Raw genomic sequence first — 18866 nt, 5'->3', positions numbered from 1 at the left:
AAGATGATGACCATTCTCAACCAACACCAAAAGGAAAACAATTTCTTCTAATTTTTGTATTCTATAACACGGTTTTAATGCCAAGAATTAGATTCATAATTAACATTAAGTGATTATAATATTGGACATAGCCTAAATGAACTTTTGTGTTTATCAGTATGTTTAACATACACGATGCGTTGGACGCACCAATTTTTATTGATTTGTTTTTTAAAAATGAAAAGTTTTGACCAATTTGGATACAAAATAAAAAGCTGAAAAATAATAAATTCATTTTCTCTCTCAGACTAGCTTGCTGGTGTTCACCGGTGTTTCAACAGGGTTTATGATGCAATTTTCAAACTGTCTGATTGTTGACTTAAATCCTAACACTTTGGCCGATCTAATCCTTGCTCTGCATGTATTTGATAAGATCGATGACACGGTTCGAGTAACCGAATTCGTTGTCGTACCAGGAGATGAGCTTCACAAATGTATCAGTCAATGGAATACCAGCAGCCGCATCGAAGATGGACGAACTGTTGGAGCCGATGAAGTCGGACGATACAACCTCCTCTTCTGTGTACTCCAAAATGCCCTTCAATGGTCCATTGGCGGCTTCCTTGACCTTTTGCTTGATGACATCGTATGGAGCTGGTTTGCCCAAGCGAACGGTCAAATCAACAACCGAAACGTTGGCAACGGGAACGCGGAATGCCATTCCGGTGAGTTTACCGTTCAATGCTGGAATAACTTTGCCAACAGCCTTGGCAGCTCCGGTGGCAGCTGGAATGATGTTTTGCTGGGCACCACGACCGTCCCTCCACAATTTGCCGGATGGTCCGTCAACGGTTTTTTGGGTGGCGGTGGTGGCATGAACGGTGGTCATCAGACCTTCAACGATTTCGAAATTGTCGTGAATGACTTTAGCCAATGGAGCCAAACAGTTTGTGGTGCACGAAGCATTGGAAACGATTTGCATTTTTGGATCGTAGGCATCCAAATTGACGCCACAGACGAACATCGGAGCATCAGCACTTGGTGCGGAAATGATGACCTTCTTAGCGCCACCAGCCAAGTGAGTGCTCGCCTTTTCAATTGTTGTAAACACGCCGGTTGATTCAACGACGTATTCAGCACCGGCGCTAGCCCATTTGATGTCCTTGGGGTCGCGTTCAGAGAAAACTGTAATCTTTTGTCCGTTGACCACCAAGAAGCCACCTTCGGCGGCAACTGTTCCCTTGAATCGGCCGTGGGTAGAATCGAATTTGAACAAGTAGACCATGTAGTCGAGACCAATGAAGGGATCGTTTACAGCCACAACTTGTGCGCCCTTGTCGATGGCGGCACGAAGTACCAAACGACCAATACGGCCAAATCCGTTGATTCCGATTTTAGACATAGTTAAAATTGATCTGAAAAGAGTGAATGGGAAAAATTGCATTTTTCGTTGGACATTTCAGCTCGTTGGCGTAGAACTGCAGTTCAGTTAATTGATTCAGCTATGGCAATATCGGTGCATTCTGCATGGATATCATAGAATTGTTTCAGACAAAAATTGGGGTATTTCATTGACTAAGAATTCACGACGTGATAACTGTGGAATGTAGTGATTCAAATTGGCTTTCCTTGACCGAATTCGTTTGGAAAATTATCATTCAACAATTTTACAAATTTACAGAACAACCAGACTGTATTGAATCATCTTACGTAACTATTTACACACTCCAACGTATCATAAATCATATCCTCAATGGAAATCCGATGAATTTCCATTTCACTCATTCAACTTGATAATGCAATTCGAAATCGTTGCAGAATTATGCAAGTGTTCACGTACGACGATTTTCTCAAGAACAAAAAATTTTTCCGCACTGTGAAGGTCAAAAAGGTCACAGGAATGATATAACACGTACACTAAATGAATAATTTTACACACAAATGATTCAGCCAGTAAACCGCTAAGTTTATCCGCCTGTATCATTTAAACAATAGAATTCGAGGCAATGGAATACTGTGTACGATCAAGATTCTAAATGATGAAATAAAACGTAAAAATTCATTTAATCGAAAGTCTCCATGTTTGATTGGAACATTTCATTTGAGCGAACATTCCCATCGATCCGATACAATTAAGATAAAGATATTACGGGTGTTTTAACAAAAAAATCGCTTTCCAAATGAAACGCGTCAATATCGAAGCAAAAAAAAAAAGTTTGAAACCGGCCGCTGAATAGTTTTACGATAATTTTATTCAATCCACGAAATAGCGGATGCATACCAAGAGGAAATTTTCATTGGAGAACATTTGTACGATTTCACACAGATTTTCACGAGGCCCATATCGATTAGACCGTGTACATTATTGCACCAAATTGCCATAGCGATGTAATCAATTTGGAAAATTTTTTATTTCAAAAATATTTATCAGCTAATTATTCGATACTCACTTTTCGTTAAGCACAACTGTTCACAACGATTTCCAAAAGACGAGTGTCAAATCAAGGGCAAATTTCTGAGAAGATAAACTCTAGTCTACGGATGTGTAGAGTAAGCGCGATGTAAGCATATCAAAATGATCATGTGCTACATACGGACCAATCAAATCAATCCGATTCAAGATTGTGTGTGTGAGTTTATTTTAAGCGCCGAAACATTTTTGTTGTTAAAACGAAAATGTCAAACGATTCTTTCGCCGGAAAAGCACTACTGTATCGACAATAAAAAGCTGTAAGGTGGATAGGCGCGCTGCGAATTCGAAATGGGTATATTGCACTCTTTGCGAAAATAAACGAATTAACTCTTTGCTTAAATATTCGAGGATGGTGCATCGAGCTATCCTTTTATTGATGTTTTTGTTGGATACGATACAGGAGTGGTTTAACCACACCTTAAACCATATAGAGACGTGTAAGTTTTTATGAGCGGACCAGCTGAAAAACTAATGAAGCAAATTCATGCCTAAATTAACCTGAAATAGATACTACCAGTTGTATCTTTCAGCTCCTTGGAACATATCAGATCGATCTGAAGTTAAAAAATGAATTGAACTGAGGTCAATAATCGGAACTTGAATTTTCTGTTAATTGTGGGTGTTTAGAGTGTCTATAATCTCTGGACCAACATTTATTAGACCTACTTCATACTTTCATTGAGATTCTAGACTTCAGATTCAGCTGAATCTTAGGGCTCATATACTCATTTTTCAGTTCATTTATGTGTTGTATAGAAAACAATGTTTTTCGACATAGCACTGCTTCTAGCACAAATATAGAAAATATTCGGAGACTGATAGAACAACAGTAGGCACTGCGTTTCTTTTCTACAGATATAAGACTTGTTTTGTGTGAGTGACCACATATACAATCAAACAATCCTAAGCGGTAGCTCTTATCATTAAAGCCTCCAAATTTGACACTTGGAGCAGTGCTGTGTTTTCGAGCACTCCGAGTCGTAGATTTTACACAAAACTATAGAAGTAAAATATTGTTGACGCGTCACACACTAAGTTAAGAACAAGAAGTAATAGATTTGGGATAATATGCTTGCCGCTTGTTATGTCACAGAATAAGACAATCTCACCAGAGAACAATGCACCAGAAAGTGAATTTGATGACGTATTGATATCCAAGAACTTACAGACTGCTCATAACTCCTAGCATTAACACTCGTGTGTCGGACGTCAAAAAGCTTCCAAATTTTCATCCTTGTGTTGTATACCACACACCAAGAAAGCATACCTTATGTTTTCACGAAAATAATGCATAGGGGCCGTCCATAAAGGACGTCCGCGATTTTTCTGGAATTTTAGACGCCCCCTCCCCCTTGTCCGCACTTTTCCACTACACAAATCTATGGCGGTCACACTTTGGCGAACCCCCCTCACCCCCATAGTGCGGACGTCCTTTATGGATGGCCCCATAGTCTATGCTGATACCATCAGCCTACAAATATTTTTTATGTTAATGCTAGTGGCAGTGCTATGCCAAGTTCTATGTTATTGGTTTTATTACATTTCAAAGCTCTAATCAGAGAAGTTCTCACCAACACATTTTAATCCATTTCTGCATTGAAGCTTTTCGTTTGAATGCGATGTTGTTGTTTATCAATCACTGGAACACCTTTTTGAATGACTAAAACAACTTCAGGTTTGTTTTCTAACATAGTGACAAAACTACCTACAACAAACGTATAATCTCTAGCAACTAGTTGTGTGCGTCTTTTTGTGTATGGAGGTAAATTATAATTTTAGTTAGTATAGTACCAGCAGATCTAAGCGAATCACTGATGCTCGATCTGGAATTCTGTTGAACAACATAATCATCGTGAGAATCTTTATCAAATTATTAATTGCAATTATCGAGTCGAGTATTGTGTTGATAAGTAAGTAAGGACGCTACTATATTTTGTCGGAAGTATGTTAGTGAGGTACTTACTCTTGTTGGAAAAAAGTGGACAGCCTTGAATGAACGGAATTGTATTTTTTATAGAGTGTTACATTCAAAATTAAACTTTTTTTTATTGTTTATTGTGGCAGAACACACGACATCTCGTTTCATGCTCAATGTACACACAGTATACCAAAGCAATCACCACACCAATATTTTCCAAAAAAGAAGATACAAATTTTTATTCAAATGTTCAAAAAAACGTGAATTTTATAAACGAGTTCAAATATCTAAGTGTTAACAAAACTCGTTTCATTATTATACCCACAGAAAAGTGTCCATCTCTAAGTGTATCATGTATCATATGAATTGAATCTTGTAGCATAGGAGTGATTTACGTTATCTTTCATTCTGAATTTCTGAGGCACCTTGTTAGCTAAGGCAATCAAGTAATTTAATTCCTAATTCAAAAATGTAATCTTAACGCAAGACAACCTATCAAATGAATTATATGGTTTTCGGATCAGTCGCTTGTAGACCATCAAAGAGTTGATGTGTTAAAATTAACGAAACGTTTTTCAGTTGTTTATATATCTCTCTCTACACATTCAGTACTAGAGTGGTTATTGTTTCGGTGCTTTTTGTTGATTTTTATTTCTATTTATCACTTTGTTGTTAACAAAAATTTTTTGGTGAATTTGTGAATAATTAGGAATTACATTCTAAACGATAATTAGGTGAATTCACGCGGAAAGACAATTGAATTGTTTGAATTGTTGTGGGTGAGTGATACAGCATATGGGTATTGGAATGTTTAGTTTGTGGTTTTAAGCTTATGTGTGACACTATAGTGTCATATAACGAGTTAGTGGCGACTTAATGATTCAGGGTCAGTCAATGCATGGGGTTAGTTCATTCCTTTTTGCACTCTCGACCACTCTTGATTTTTGCAATCGAGAGAGTACTAAACAGATTTTTCTTCATACCAAATCTTCTTTGTAAAAGCGCCAATGTACACCTAATGTACACTACAGAAAAGGTTCTCTAATTGTCTTCTGTCTATATCAGTGATGAACGACGATTTTTTTTTTAGAAAAAGTTCGCCTGCGCCTCGAACAATTTACCGTTTCACGAACATAAGACACCCTTTACAGTTCTTGTCGCATAAGTTTTTTTTGTTATTTGTTATGTTGGACATGTTTGACCTGTTGCTATAAAATACGAATTTACGTCAAAGTTGTATATCTGTTTATATGTCATGTCGTGATGTTGAGACCTGAGGCGGAAGCAAGTTACTTAAAACCTGTTACAGACGGCAAGCATATGACCCGCTTTATTATCGGGTCTATTACTTCCATCGATCAAAGTATTTTTAATTTGTTGATTTCAAATCTTGTACTTCAATTTTTTCAACATCCATTTTACTGTATAAAGGACCATATTACCCAGAGCTTGTTATTATTTTTGTCGTCGTTATCGATAACAGATGAATACGAATAGCCGTATGTGAAAGGTTAGATAAATGTGTAGTGCGGTAATAGAATCAATAGAAAAACAGGATATAGAGCGAAGAAAAGATTAGTCGACAAGCGAACGTCGTGGCTATAAAGATGCAGCACTGAACTCAGGTTCTCGTAAGCATTCAACACACTCTTCTGTATATTCAATTAAAAAAATTGAATTGTGAGAAAGAGCTTCAAACGCTGTAGCATTTCAGAACATAGGCATCATGTTTAAAATTCAACTAAAAAAATATTCTCTAAAGTCAATTATGTAATTTTAATTATTCATTGTCGATGCATTGGGTAAAAAACCGGTAAACATACTTATTTCATAAAATGAGATATTGGTCACAAGAACGACTTCAACATTTTCATTTAAATAATTTATTTTATTTTATTGAACGATTTGTTTGAATACAACTGCAATATGCAGAACAGAATTACACTGATCGTGTTATACAAGAGGTAATTCTGATTCAATAAATATCAATGAAATGTATTTATAGAATTTCTCAATGGCAATCAGGCTTTACAAGCTGACAAAATCCCGTGCAAATCCTTTCACCGACGTTTCGTTTTTCTCTTAACAACGGAGGTCTAACAACAACAGACTTCCTATTTTAATGAAGTTACCAACCGGAAAACGATATGCGTGAAAATTTCACGGTGAAATAGTAGGTTACATTCGACGCTGAGAAAGTAATTCATTACATGCTCAAAATAACACGATTAAGTTTCCTTTTGTCACAAAAGTGTTCAGTTCAAGGCCCTGGAAAGTGTTTCCGAATAGATCACTTTCATTATTTATTTATTTATTGAGTCAATTCAACAGCCTGTTACAGCTAATAACAGAATTAACATACTTGTCAACATAACCCCACTTAATTTTTCGTCAAGTAGTCCTTAAGCTCAATCAATTGACGTTAACCGCGTTCAATTTACTGATTTTTATATGAAAATCGTTCGTTCAATTCATTCGATATTTTTCGACATGTCTGACAGTTCGGATCGTGTCTGACGTTTACAAGGTCAGGAAAATGATCTATTAATGAATTACGTAGCAGCATTCAATGCATTCTGTAGTAAACTCCAACTTCGGCTACACATCGGATCGATAAAATCAACACGAAAACTTAACTTTTCATCTTTTGAACCGTTTACACAACACTACTAAAAATCCATTGCACCACGGTGATTGCACTCTTATTGTGTAAAGTTTACCGATCCGATGTGAAGACGATAAAAAGCTTCCCTAGCTCTCAATATTTGAGTCTAACATACACACAGTCTGATTTATAGCACAAAAAAGCCGACATCCATATAGTCAAAATTAACTAATCTCTTAAGAATTCTGTTGCATGTTCCAATTTGCATCAAATTTAGTAGGTAATCACATTTCGCGAGCGGCGACCATACCATCAGTATAATTAACGTATCGCGTGTTTTGAGTATTTTCAACAAATTGATACAAAATCTTGTACTTCATTTGTTTAACAACATATTTTGTCAGCAACAGATAACCGACTGACTTGCTTCAAAACAAGCGAAATTATTACAAATGTTTTTTTAGGACCTCATCACTGGACCTACAAAATTACTCTGAAAATAAAACATAAAAGATGCCATCATCATCGGTTAACAACGACGTAAATGAACGCCAGTTGTTCATTGCCAGTGCTGGCAAATATGAAAACGTTCGAATCACTAAGAATGTCTTAGTGTTAGGGGTCGCGTTTATGGTTCATTTTACTGCTTTCCATGGCATGGCCAATCTTCAATCTTCGGTCAATTCGGACGGTGCACTGGGAGCTTATACACTTGCCGCAATTTATGGTTCATTAATTATATCGAACATATTTCTACCAGTGACAGTTATACGGTAACGGCTTTTACTTTGAATTTTAGAACCTCGTTTAGAAATCAAACTTTTTTTTTCGTGGAATTGCTCTTAGGTGGATCGGTTGTAAATGGACAATTGCGGTTTCATTTCTGTTCTATATACCTTTCATAGCGGCTCAATTCTATCCTCGATTTTATACATTAGTTCCAGCTGGTCTGGCTGTTGGATTTGGTGGTGGGCCGCTGTGGTGTGCTAAGTGCACATATTTAACTGTGATATCTGAAGCTTTTACCGCAATAAGCAATGGTCAAATCAAATTGGAAGTGATAATTGTTCGATTTTTCGGATTGTTCTTCATTTTCTATCAACTCGCTCAAGTTTGGGGCAATTTATTGTCGTCAACAGGTTAGGGTGAAACTAAGGAAATCAAATGAAATGAAACTTAATAGAAGCTTTATATTAGTTCTATCTAGTGGCATTGGCGACACAGATGGTTTGTCTGCGAATATTACAATTGATTTGGGAAATGTTTCGAAAAACGTTGACCAATTATGTGGTGCTAGATTTTGTCCAAATGCACTGGAAAGTTCTGGAGAAGTGGGCAACTTACATCGTCCTGACCTATTTAAAATTCAGCTGCTGTCTGGAATATTCATTGTACTAATGTTGTGTGCCACAATTCTTGTCAGTTTATTTGCAGATACACTGAAAAGGTTTGCCCAGTCTTTTGATGCATGTTTACGACCTCGTAAGTTAATCTGTACAATTTGCTTACAGATACGAAATGGGGAGAAAAGGTTCGGGATCAGGTCTCTCTGGAATAAAGCTTTTGGCGGTAACGTTCAAGCAATTATTGCAAAAGAAACAAATTCTTCTTTTGCCAATCACAATGTTTATTGGGGCGGAACAGGCCTTCATGGCCGTCGGCTTTACAGCTGTGAGTATGATTACACAGCCATTTTCCCAGCCAAAACCTTTTTTCTTGTTCCTTTAAATGTAAGCCACCTATCACATTCAATCATAGTCTTTCGTCGGTTGTGGATGGGGAATATCACGCATTGGCTACGTGATGATTTTCTTTGGACTTTCCAATGTGATTGCAGCAGCATTTACGGGAGCTGTTGCAAAGATAACGGGCAGATTACCGATCATGGTTGCTATAACGGTGTTACATGGAGCAATCATAATTTGGATGAGAGTTTGGGTGGCTGTTGAAGACGATTACTTAACATACGGGGCAATGGCAGCACTATGGGGTCTGGTTGATGGAACGTGGTTGATTCAAGTGAACTGTGAGTGTAAAATTGTCGTATGAAATGCGTGATTGGTAATTGAACGCAATTATTATTCGCTGATATAGCTTACTACGGAGTTCTTTTTCCCGGTCGAGAGGAGGCCGCTTTCAGTAATTTCCGATTTTTCGAAGCCATTGGCTCAGTATCGATATATGTTTTGAATCCGATGCTTTGCACGAGTACAATATTAACGATTTTGCTGACTTTGATGATTGTGGGAATGATTGGGTAAGAAACGTTTTCATTTTCACATTAGTAAAGAGGGTTGCCTTGACATGTAGTCATTTCGTAAAATTGTTTGTAAATTCGATTTCAGTTACTCAATGGTAGAATATATTGAGCGAAAAGAGGAGAGGTCAAACAATTTCGAGCTGGAAGGGTCCGAGAGATGAAATGTTCGCGGAAGTGTATGAACAATAAGCCAAATGTGATATGTTAAACATAAACAAATCTTAAACATTAAATTCAATATTTCAATCGAAAGTCTTTTATAGCAGTCGCATTGGACTACAATTTTGCGAAAGGTGAGACCCAAATGAAAAACTAGATAAATCCGAAATAGAAAAAGAGGAAATAGATCCAATTCCGTATTATGGGCAATTGATCTCATATAAACGAAAACAATAATGATGAAATTGCGATTTGAAAAAACTTTTAGAAACGGTTGGTCATCTATTAGCGGCGACGACAACGACAAAAATATTAGCAATGAGCTTTATTTAATCGGTGCAGCCCTATATGTAGCAAATCTTTGTTGAAACCAATGAAGTAAAAGATTTCTTTTTATCAAACACTAAAAATAGTTTCAACAAAAGATGTAACAGATTTCAGCAAACAGGAATGCGATATGCTTCTGGATCATAAACTTAATGCAATTTCTGAGTTTCCATTGTGGTTTCTTTCGTTGTCTTTTGTGTTGGGGTCATCAGGGTTTGTTCTTTTTTCCGTTTGAGTTAATTGAAGGAATTATCTCAGGGTGAAGTAAATTATTATAGATCTTACCATACATTGTTGAGTACTATTTCCGTCTGATTCAAGGAAACTATTGCGATGATAACATGATGTGCAGGCTAGTTCGCAACGTGTTACCAGTGTTACTTTTAACGTGTTATGGGGAGTTATCATCTGTTAGTGATAACGACTGCAAGAATAAACGACAAGCTATGTCTATGAAAAGATTGTTAAAACAAGTGAAGTAATAGATCTGAAATCAAACCTTTGAAAATATACTACAACAAATGAAGTAATAGATTCAACATTGGAAGGTTACATTCGTCTATGGAAGGCTACACTGACAAAAAAATGTTATCAATTGTACCTGTTGCAAATAACTTTGTCTTCAAGTAATCTATGTTATCTACTACAGCCGTAATTTTTGTCAATGAACAGTATGGTCTGTCCATACAAAAAGGAGGAAATAGCGATTTCATAGAAATAGACTTCACCTTTCAATGCTTTTCATTGAGAGGCGAGTTTGTTCCTCCTTTCCATTTTGACATTAGACCATACCTATATAGTATACATTCAATGGTTTTTGTACGGAGAGCTACACCTGTGCTACCTGGAGACAAACTTACCTTCGACCGGTAAGATTTTCTACCACGGCAGAGTAACGCAAACCAGACAAGAGCAGTCCATTTGATGAGGAACCTAAATTCATAAGTAGAACTTTGATTTTGGTGCTAAACGCTTACTAAAACAAATGCATGAAACGAATACGTAAACGATTGTAACGGGATTTAAGTCCCTTCTTTGAATGTATTATCGTACTCTGCTCCTGCCTGGTTTACTTTCCTTTGTCGTGTTTTCTACTCTTTTTTGTCAATATAACTCTTTTTATGCAGCGTCGTGTATGCAGATTTCACTGGTGGGCGGATTTGCACAAAGTTCTGAAAGAACAGGTTAAAATAACTACGGAGGCGGGTGACACCAAATTTTATAAAGAGGTGTGAGAAATCAACTTGAAGAAAATAATTTTCTCGAAATTTTGTTTTTGCTAAGTTCCATTTTACATATAAACTTTGCAGCCGTTGACGCGATTGTGTGTCACCGCCTTCATGATCAACGCAGAGTTGTCATAACCTGTTCCTTGGGTTTAAAAAGGTTTCTTCGGGTTCATTCGGGCTCTCAAGGGTCATTTATATTTGTCGACTTATTAAGGTTGGATTTGCAAACGAGAAAATCGAGTATTGGGAATTCATCCCAATAAATCAAAAGCGGTTCGGACAGTATTATTATGCTTTATTCTTGTTCATTACAATTATTGTAATACATCAGTTTTTGTTTTTTTTTTTAGTTTTGTCATGTTTTAGTTTCGTATATCTGTACTAGAGTTCATATAATGTGTTTTTCACTGAAATATTTGTAAATTTTCTCCATTAAAATATTCTAAAACTAACACTAAATAATATCGAATCAGAAAAAGTCACATTTTTGTTTCCATAATCTAAAAAAAGATTTTCAAATGAAACATTTTCTTTAGACAAAAAATTGTTTTTTTTTTCTTTACATTGAGATGCAAGTTCATTTTCATATTATAAACAAGGAGGGGTAGATAATAGTTCTATCTAAAAATAAATATTTTTTGTTGATTTTTATCCATTTTTTTTGTATATTTTTCCTTTTTGTATTTTTATTCAACTAACATTAAGATTTTTCTTAAAAATTAACTAGAAAAAATTGTTTTTTTTTCTTAGGGGACTAAAATCGCACCAATTTGTTACATTTTATTCTTGTTTGTGTGTGTTTTGTGTATTTTTGTCAATTCATTAATTTAGAGTGTGGTCTAAAAGTGAAATTAAACAGGACTGATATAAATTCTAAATGGAAACAGGAACGTAACGTTTAAATGGTAAATATTTCTGTTCCAACATTCACTCACATTTTGTACGTTTTTTTACTTAGCACAAAGTACGGGCAATTTTCAATTTTCCAATTAACCTTTTAGAAACAGCAAACGTATATAAATCTAGTACTTCTAACGTATATATATTGTGCTACACAAGAAGACACTAGTTAGCATATTTTGGAAAACGTTGTCAATAACAGCCGTTTCTAAAATGTTAAAATTCCTTTTTGAAAGCATATTCTTGACTAAAAAGTAGAAATCATTTTCAATTAGCAAAATATACTTCGCAGTTTGCAAGCATGGAACTACAAGTAGTTGTAATATCACATCGAAATGATGAACAAAATATATTCATACCTCAGAAGCGATTTTATTGTATGGACATTGGACATATTTACTGTAACTTCCCTTTTTTATTTTAAGTTTTATAGACAATGATATATTCATATTCTACTTCTGTTCACTTCCTTCGCTCTATTAACCTCTTACAAACGGTAAGCGTATCGCCATTATAACGATTAAATCTGTTACTTCGTTTGTTTCGAGTATCGCGTCATGTAATTCATTTGTTTCATTATACGTTTTGAGTTATAAGAGTACCTTACCAACAGCCGTCTATAAAAGTATCAGTATTTTCTGTGTCATTGCGAACCACCAATAAAATTTTCAATTTGTGGTCAATTCAATCAATATATCTCTATTCATTAGTAGGGTGGATTTCATGAGCTTTCTCAAACGAAGGTTTGTATTGTCTTGACCCCTTCCTTATCCAATTGGTAATATCATTCCCCTGGCACGAAAAGTAGTTTTTATAAATTGTCTGAATCACTCAGGACCAGTTTTAAAAGATAAACTGAGCTTCGTATTTTTGAATGAATTTTCACAGTTTGTTGAAGAAAGTGGTCGTGCTGTAATGACGTACAGCTACAACACAACCAGTTTTATTTTGTGGAGATCCCAATCCCTCTAAATGTTGACGTCAGCAAGATCCTTAAAATGGTTATTGAGAGTAACACTACAAACTTTGTAAGTGAAAGTAAGCTACACGATCCACTCCACTCATCTTAAAAATGATCAAAGTCGGTTATATCAACACAAAATTGTGTTCTGGCCAATGTTTTGTCCATTGAAAATATTTTTCTGTGTGAGATTTGTAACCCGAAACGGATCATAGGAAATTCAATTTTCTATTCTTTCAAACGCATTCGAATCGTAGTCTCGAGAGTTGCAGCCACAATATGTGAGGAGATAGCATAAAGCGCTCGTGATGCAGGTTCCACGTAAGTGGCAACCGTGTGACGCAAATATTCTTTTAAAATTTTCTTGATTATGATCATCCGTCACCTAAAACGACAGGGCTACCAAAAGACGCATCGGGCGAACTAGCTGAAAACGGCTCAGAGGCGCCTAAGTACTTGTCTGAGGAGCGCTAAAAAGCAAAAGGCGCATCGGGCATCGCCAGTCCGGACCTGTGAAACGATATCGGTTGTTTTACAAATATATACTGGGACTTGCGTCACAGTTCCCTTTATAGGGGCTTTGATTGATTAATGAAAAATTCCTTCAGCTTTCAATACCTTGCAGCAATTTTGATGAATTTCCATTCTGATAAAACGTATTGCACCAAAATTCTTTGGTGATGAAATATCGTTACTCTTTTCACTGAATATTACGCTAAAATCTACTCAATTATTAAGGAACACATACGATTATTTAGTACAGTTAATATTGTTTGTTTGATTTCTTTCTTTCTTCTTCTTCTTCTTCCTTCTCTCTAAATTGATATTTTACTTAATTCAGAGTGTTGTAATTAATGTCTGCTTGGTATTTTCCTTGGATTACTAATGTGAATATATAATTATTTAAGACCGTAAACGTTGTTTTTTGGCTATGTTTTATTTGATATTACAATCAGATTTTAAAATACACAAAATATTTGATTAATTTCGTCATTCATTTAGGTTAATTTTAAGTTAATTTTCTCATTATTGTTAACAGTCGTACAGAATGTTATACAATCCCACCAACCGTTCACTAAAATAGAAATTGTTGGGATTATATTATTCTGTCGGACTGTAAGTTGTGAAAATTGAACGGAATTTTTGGAATATGTTTCCTTGTTATGATGGCCGATATGATAGCGTGAATAGGGGTTGTGGTTTATAATAATTTTTGTTTTGTTTCTTTAGTGGGTAATCTTAGTAAATGTTTTACATCATAAAATGGTATAAGGGTTTTTTCTTCTACATAAATTGGTTCAATGTTGGTTGGTATATATATCAATAATATCAAGATATTCAATAGAAATATTTTTTTTTCTCACAAATTTATTTTTTATAAACATTTATGAATGAAACAACAAAAATTCAGCAATTAAATTGATTCTCTTCTAAGGAGACGATCTAATTCCACAAGAAACGGAAGAAAAAAACATTAAATGGTTGTCTACTGTTACTCTACTACTTTAGTAAATTGTTTTCTCAGTTTAGTTTAGTTTATCATCCCGTTTACTTTTTTTTCGATTAAAAAAGTTTTACAAAACAAAATTTCTATAAAAAATATTTTTTTTCCTCTTTCATTTTTCAGTTTTTTTTTTGTTTCCTTTCCATTTTCCTGTTTTATTTTTCGGTTGAAATCAGACTGGTCGATGGGTTGTTAAGTAGCAATTGCAAGCTATTCTATAGCTCTGTAAACATATTCAGGTGCATCAGAAAACTACTGATTCCTGGGACTATTTTCTAGAAAAGGTTCTCCATAATTTTCAAGAGTTTTGCACAATTTCTTGAAATTTCAAGAAATTCTTAGAAAATTCTATAAATTTCTACAAATTCTACAATTTGTAAAATTTTATGGAATTTCTAAAACTTTAAATTTTGAAGAAAATGCCTCGGAAATTGCAGAAATTTATATAAAAAAATTCTTGAAAATTCTGAAAAAAGTTCTAGAAGTTTCGAGATGTTCTTAAAAATTTTTTTATAAAATAGGCCCTGACTAATTCGGTTGACACAATCTCCTTCTTAATAATGAAATCATAACCAGCCCCGTGCTACTCTATGAGTCGAGTGTAGCTCGACCTTTCATGCAAAAAATCCTTCCTATTTTCAGGACAGTATTCATGCTTAGCACATATATTTTTTGTCGAAGTGTCCAGGGGGTGAGCAGGGCCAGACTGGCCTTATGGTGAAATCTGGCACTATTGCCTTTCATTTTTTAGTTAATTTCGATTAAATCTTGAATCTCTTTCGACTAAATCTTGATTTCCCGCCCCTCAGTGCCGTATTTGCCTTTTGATGGCCAGTTGCTGAGATTAGCATAAAACTCAGAAATCGAAAAATTTTCCAAAAATTGCCCATTTCGTGGTGAAATTGGTGAAAAAACACACTTCGAGTACGCCAACAACTAACTACCTAACGCCAACAATAGTATTGGAAGCAGAACACCTGACCATCGGTTTGGACGCATGTCATCGATCTTCTGAACCGATTTTCATAATCTTTTTTACCGATTTTGATTGAAATTGTAAAATCTGTTTTCAAGTACAGAAAATCGAAAACACTCAAAGTGTCCAGCCCTAACTTGGAAAGCATGTCATCGATTTTGGTCATATTACATTTTCAAATTGTCTACAGTTAGAGACAGTGAATTTTCAGAGTGAATTTACTTCAGCTGTTTTTCAGCTGATCAACACAACATTTTTTATATGATTTAATCTGCTACACGCACTCGGGTGGTAGTGGTAAAACCATGTAAACACATATACAGTGTATATTACACACTATACAGCTTTGATTGTTTGTGTGGATCAACTCGAAAACAGCTGAAGCAAGTTCATGCTGAAATTTCACTGACTCTGACTGTTTTTATCGCTACGTCAGGATGGGCACAAAGTTTTGCCAGAAACTGACGACTTCTTTAGCGAATATAACCTCAGAACCGACACCCGAACGTCTTTATCTGCAAATATTTATTACTGAGATCCGAACTTGTTTACAGTGACTTCTTGACAATGCTAAAAGTTATAGTCCTACAGCTATGAATTGCTTGTTTCTACCAAGGCTGTATACTTTGGGGAGGTCACGCAGATTCAGATGGTTACACACCACGTTTCATCTACCACGTTTCATCTAAAAAATTCAGCACGCCATACAAATTCAATTTTGGTGAATTTGTTTGTATGGAAAAGGTGTGTTCTCGCGTAGCTAATAAAATTGCGATCTGCGTGACGTCCCCAAAGTATGCAGCCTTGGTTTCTACCCCATTCAACGAAACTCTTATTTGCAATTTTTTTTTGTCAAGCAGCGTACCGCAGCTGTAAATGTCTATTGAATGACTAATTTGTAAAATTTTTCGGAAAATCTACACCCTACCATACACACATCGCCCCCAGTCTTTATTTAAAATTTACTTGTATTCACTAGAATAAGTTGGTGTTTCCTTTTGTTTTGTCAATGAGAGCATTTTCATATTTGGTTTTGTTTTTACAATTTTATAAACTAATAAATCCGTCTCACCGGTTCACATCAATTTGTTGTTTGCTTGGTTTCGGTTACGTATGTTAATGATGAGAATATTTTCAACGGAACATTATTCAAGATGAATGAGCAATCACACGTATTAATCGTCCGAATCATCGAAATCTTATAATAAATTTATTTGGGAGCAAATTGTGCTTCACTTTGGTTACAGTAACTAAATCTTAAGTTTAACGAAAGTTTCATAATAATAAAAAAATCACAAAAAAAACGAATGAAGACTCAAACAGAGTTCGACACCGAGTCCAAAGAATTACTGAATCCTAAAATGAATGTCCTAAATGTGAGCGACGACAAGTTAATCATGACTTCGACGGCTCATTTCCGGTGTTGTGGGCGGTAACACTAATGGCTTTTTCATCAATTGCGGTTTGACTTTCACTTGTGGCTTAAAAGAGCTGAGCGTTTGTTGTGGTGGCGGACCGTTGTTGCTGGGAGGTGCTTCGGTGGAACTCAAACATCCACCAGTCAATTTCATATCAGCAAATTGCGTCACGAATTTCTTTGTGTTCCTCGCCGGTATGGGACTTTTCTGTAATTCCTTGGATGGTTCCTCGTCAATATGCAATACATCGTCGAATTTATTTCGATCTGTCGAACTGCGCTGGCCATCTTCGCCGATGTCCGTATTCACGGTAATCTCTTGTGGTTTCACTTCCGCTTTCGGTTTGTCTGTTCCTTTGTAGTCCAATTTCACTTCTTTCTTGGACTCGTACGAGTCGTTTGAAAAGCGTTCGTTCTTCTTTAGCGTACATTGATTCGGTGCCGCAAAACGTTCGGCTGAGGTCAAATCTTCCGCATCGATGTCTAACGAATCTCTGGAACTACGTGTCGGACAATCTTTGCTTACCGGAAATGGTAAGTCCATTACGAGGTCTGGCGCAATTCGATTTCGTGATAAAATTCGAGTCGTCGGCAAAGTTTGTTGCGATTGCAATTCAGCTCGTTTTTCCCACAATTCACGATTCTGATGGAACAAATTCGATCCGGCTGCAGCAATTCGATTTTCCGACAAACTAAAACTCTTCGAATGATACTTTCGAGTCGGTCGACTGGTACCGTCGTCCGGTTGACTTTCAACATCTTTTAACAGTTGACTATCGGAATGGCGATTTTTCTCGTCCTCTTTCCCGGGACTGTCAGCGGTTGCACTCGGATCGCTTCGAATATTTTCGCTTTTCCGATTCGCTTGAACCGTGGCTACGGTCAACGGGGTGGACGCTTGTGGTGGATTGCGAAATGTAACGCCGTCATATTCCTCGAAATGCAAGGACGATGAATTTGAATTGGATGCGACTGGTTGCGGATTTTTGCTGGGCTCGGCGTAGATTGGTTCTGATGGTTTTTTGGTCTGCAAGAGGGGGAAGAAAATTTTGAATTGATTTGGTGGGTTAAATTATTGGCTGTGTCGGTTTGTGATTGATTTTTTCGATTGTGAAAATGTGATTTTGTTGAAGTTTGAAGTTAAATGAGAAGCGTGAATGTTTGAAGTGTGTGTGTGCTGTTTTATAGGTTTAATGTCTTCTAATGTAAATGTAAGTAGAATGAGCATAACGTTCAATTTAGTCTCGACTATCTAGTGTCTCAATTTGAATCAAAAACACGAAAAACAATTCCATTTAATTTAGTTGATATTCCTAGGGAAGGAAAAGTGAACGTTTTGCTTAAACCATTCGATTACAATCAGCCGAGTATAAAATCGGACATCTTCCCATTGCTGAAAGAATCGAATCTCGAGGACAAAGGCTTTAAGATGTCCGGTTCCATTTTCGGTTAATTGTTAAAAACATAAACAAAATAATAAAAATAGAAAATAAAAATGTTAAATATGCATTCAATAGAGTCAAAAATAGAAGGGCGCATCCACCTGATGTATTAAAAACAAACAAAATTTTATTATAAACCATCACGATGCCAGAACAATTTTGTTAGTATGATATCCATAAAACACTAAAAGTGCTGTGTGTTAACAACATAAAAGATAAAATTTAACGAAAGATCTCACCTTGAAACAAAATGCTGAGCAGACAATATTTTGTTTAGAAAATAGTTGGACACTTTGGATTATACTAATTAATAAAAGCGAAATTTGTTTTGATTGCATATTGTATCTGATGCACAGATTCGGATCTTTTTTTGACTCTATATCGTTTTTGTTGGTTGATTGCATTTGTTTCTTACTTTATAAAAAATTCGAAAAACTAAAAATATTTTCAAAAATGTGGCGCAAATAAAAATGAATAAAAAATAAAATCGAAAAATTTGGGCTCAAGAACTGGTCAGATCAACCGATTCAAATGTTTGATCGGCTCTTAAAATTTAAAGCCAAAAATATCCTAAATTGGACCTGGTACTTGATCTGATTTTTTACAATTGAAGTCAACCAAATTTATATCGAAATTAACTTCAGCTGTTTTACCAGCTGGTCTACTTATACAATCAAACTTTCGCTACGATTTTGTCATTCACTGCCCATTAAACA

At 35.7% G+C, this 18866-nt stretch overlaps 3 protein-coding genes across 7 annotated transcripts in view; 1 reads left to right on the top strand and 2 right to left on the bottom strand.

Moving 5' to 3' along the window:
- Positions 1-45: 45 nt before the first annotated feature.
- On the bottom strand, positions 46-2581 carry LOC119072496 (glyceraldehyde-3-phosphate dehydrogenase 2). Its single transcript, XM_037177738.1, has 2 exons — positions 2430-2581; positions 46-1394 (listed from the first exon to the last, which is right to left on the bottom strand). The coding sequence occupies exon 2, from the start codon at positions 1379-1381 to the stop codon at positions 383-385; it is 999 nt and encodes a 332-aa protein (XP_037033633.1). The 5' UTR covers positions 1382-1394; positions 2430-2581; the 3' UTR covers positions 46-382.
- Positions 2582-4231: 1650 nt separating this feature from the next.
- LOC119072489 (UNC93-like protein) lies at positions 4232-9446 on the top strand. Of its 3 annotated transcripts, none has more exons than XM_037177722.1 (8): positions 4232-4365; positions 7441-7748; positions 7822-8114; positions 8173-8422; positions 8487-8646; positions 8734-9001; positions 9070-9232; positions 9321-9446. In XM_037177722.1, the coding sequence occupies exons 2-8, from the start codon at positions 7489-7491 to the stop codon at positions 9394-9396; spliced, it is 1470 nt and encodes a 489-aa protein (XP_037033617.1). In that variant the 5' UTR covers positions 4232-4365; positions 7441-7488; the 3' UTR covers positions 9397-9446. The 3 variants fall into 3 exon arrangements, with proteins under 3 accessions (XP_037033617.1, XP_037033620.1, XP_037033619.1); XM_037177725.1 differs by having other exon boundaries at positions 4247-4362; positions 7440-7748; XM_037177724.1 differs by lacking the exon at positions 4232-4365 and adding an exon at positions 4841-5149 and having other exon boundaries at positions 7440-7748.
- Positions 9447-16222: 6776 nt separating this feature from the next.
- The window catches only part of LOC119072485 (SLIT-ROBO Rho GTPase-activating protein 1-like), a 56450-nt gene continuing 53806 nt past the window's right edge, over positions 16223-18866 (bottom strand). For all 3 annotated transcript variants that reach the window (XM_037177719.1, XM_037177718.1, XM_037177720.1), the window contains one exon: positions 16223-17735. In XM_037177719.1, the coding sequence (XP_037033614.1) occupies positions 16683-17735 (1053 nt within the window). In that variant the 3' untranslated portion in view covers positions 16223-16682. The remainder of the gene's footprint in view (positions 17736-18866) is intronic.

This window comes from Bradysia coprophila (genome assembly GCF_014529535.1).
Source record: "Bradysia coprophila strain Holo2 chromosome IV unlocalized genomic scaffold, BU_Bcop_v1 contig_81, whole genome shotgun sequence".
In the NCBI taxonomy this organism is placed as follows: domain Eukaryota; kingdom Metazoa; phylum Arthropoda; class Insecta; order Diptera; family Sciaridae; genus Bradysia; species Bradysia coprophila.
The sequence above is the reverse complement of the archived record's forward strand: the minus strand, read 5'-3'. Positions and strand labels throughout refer to the sequence as shown.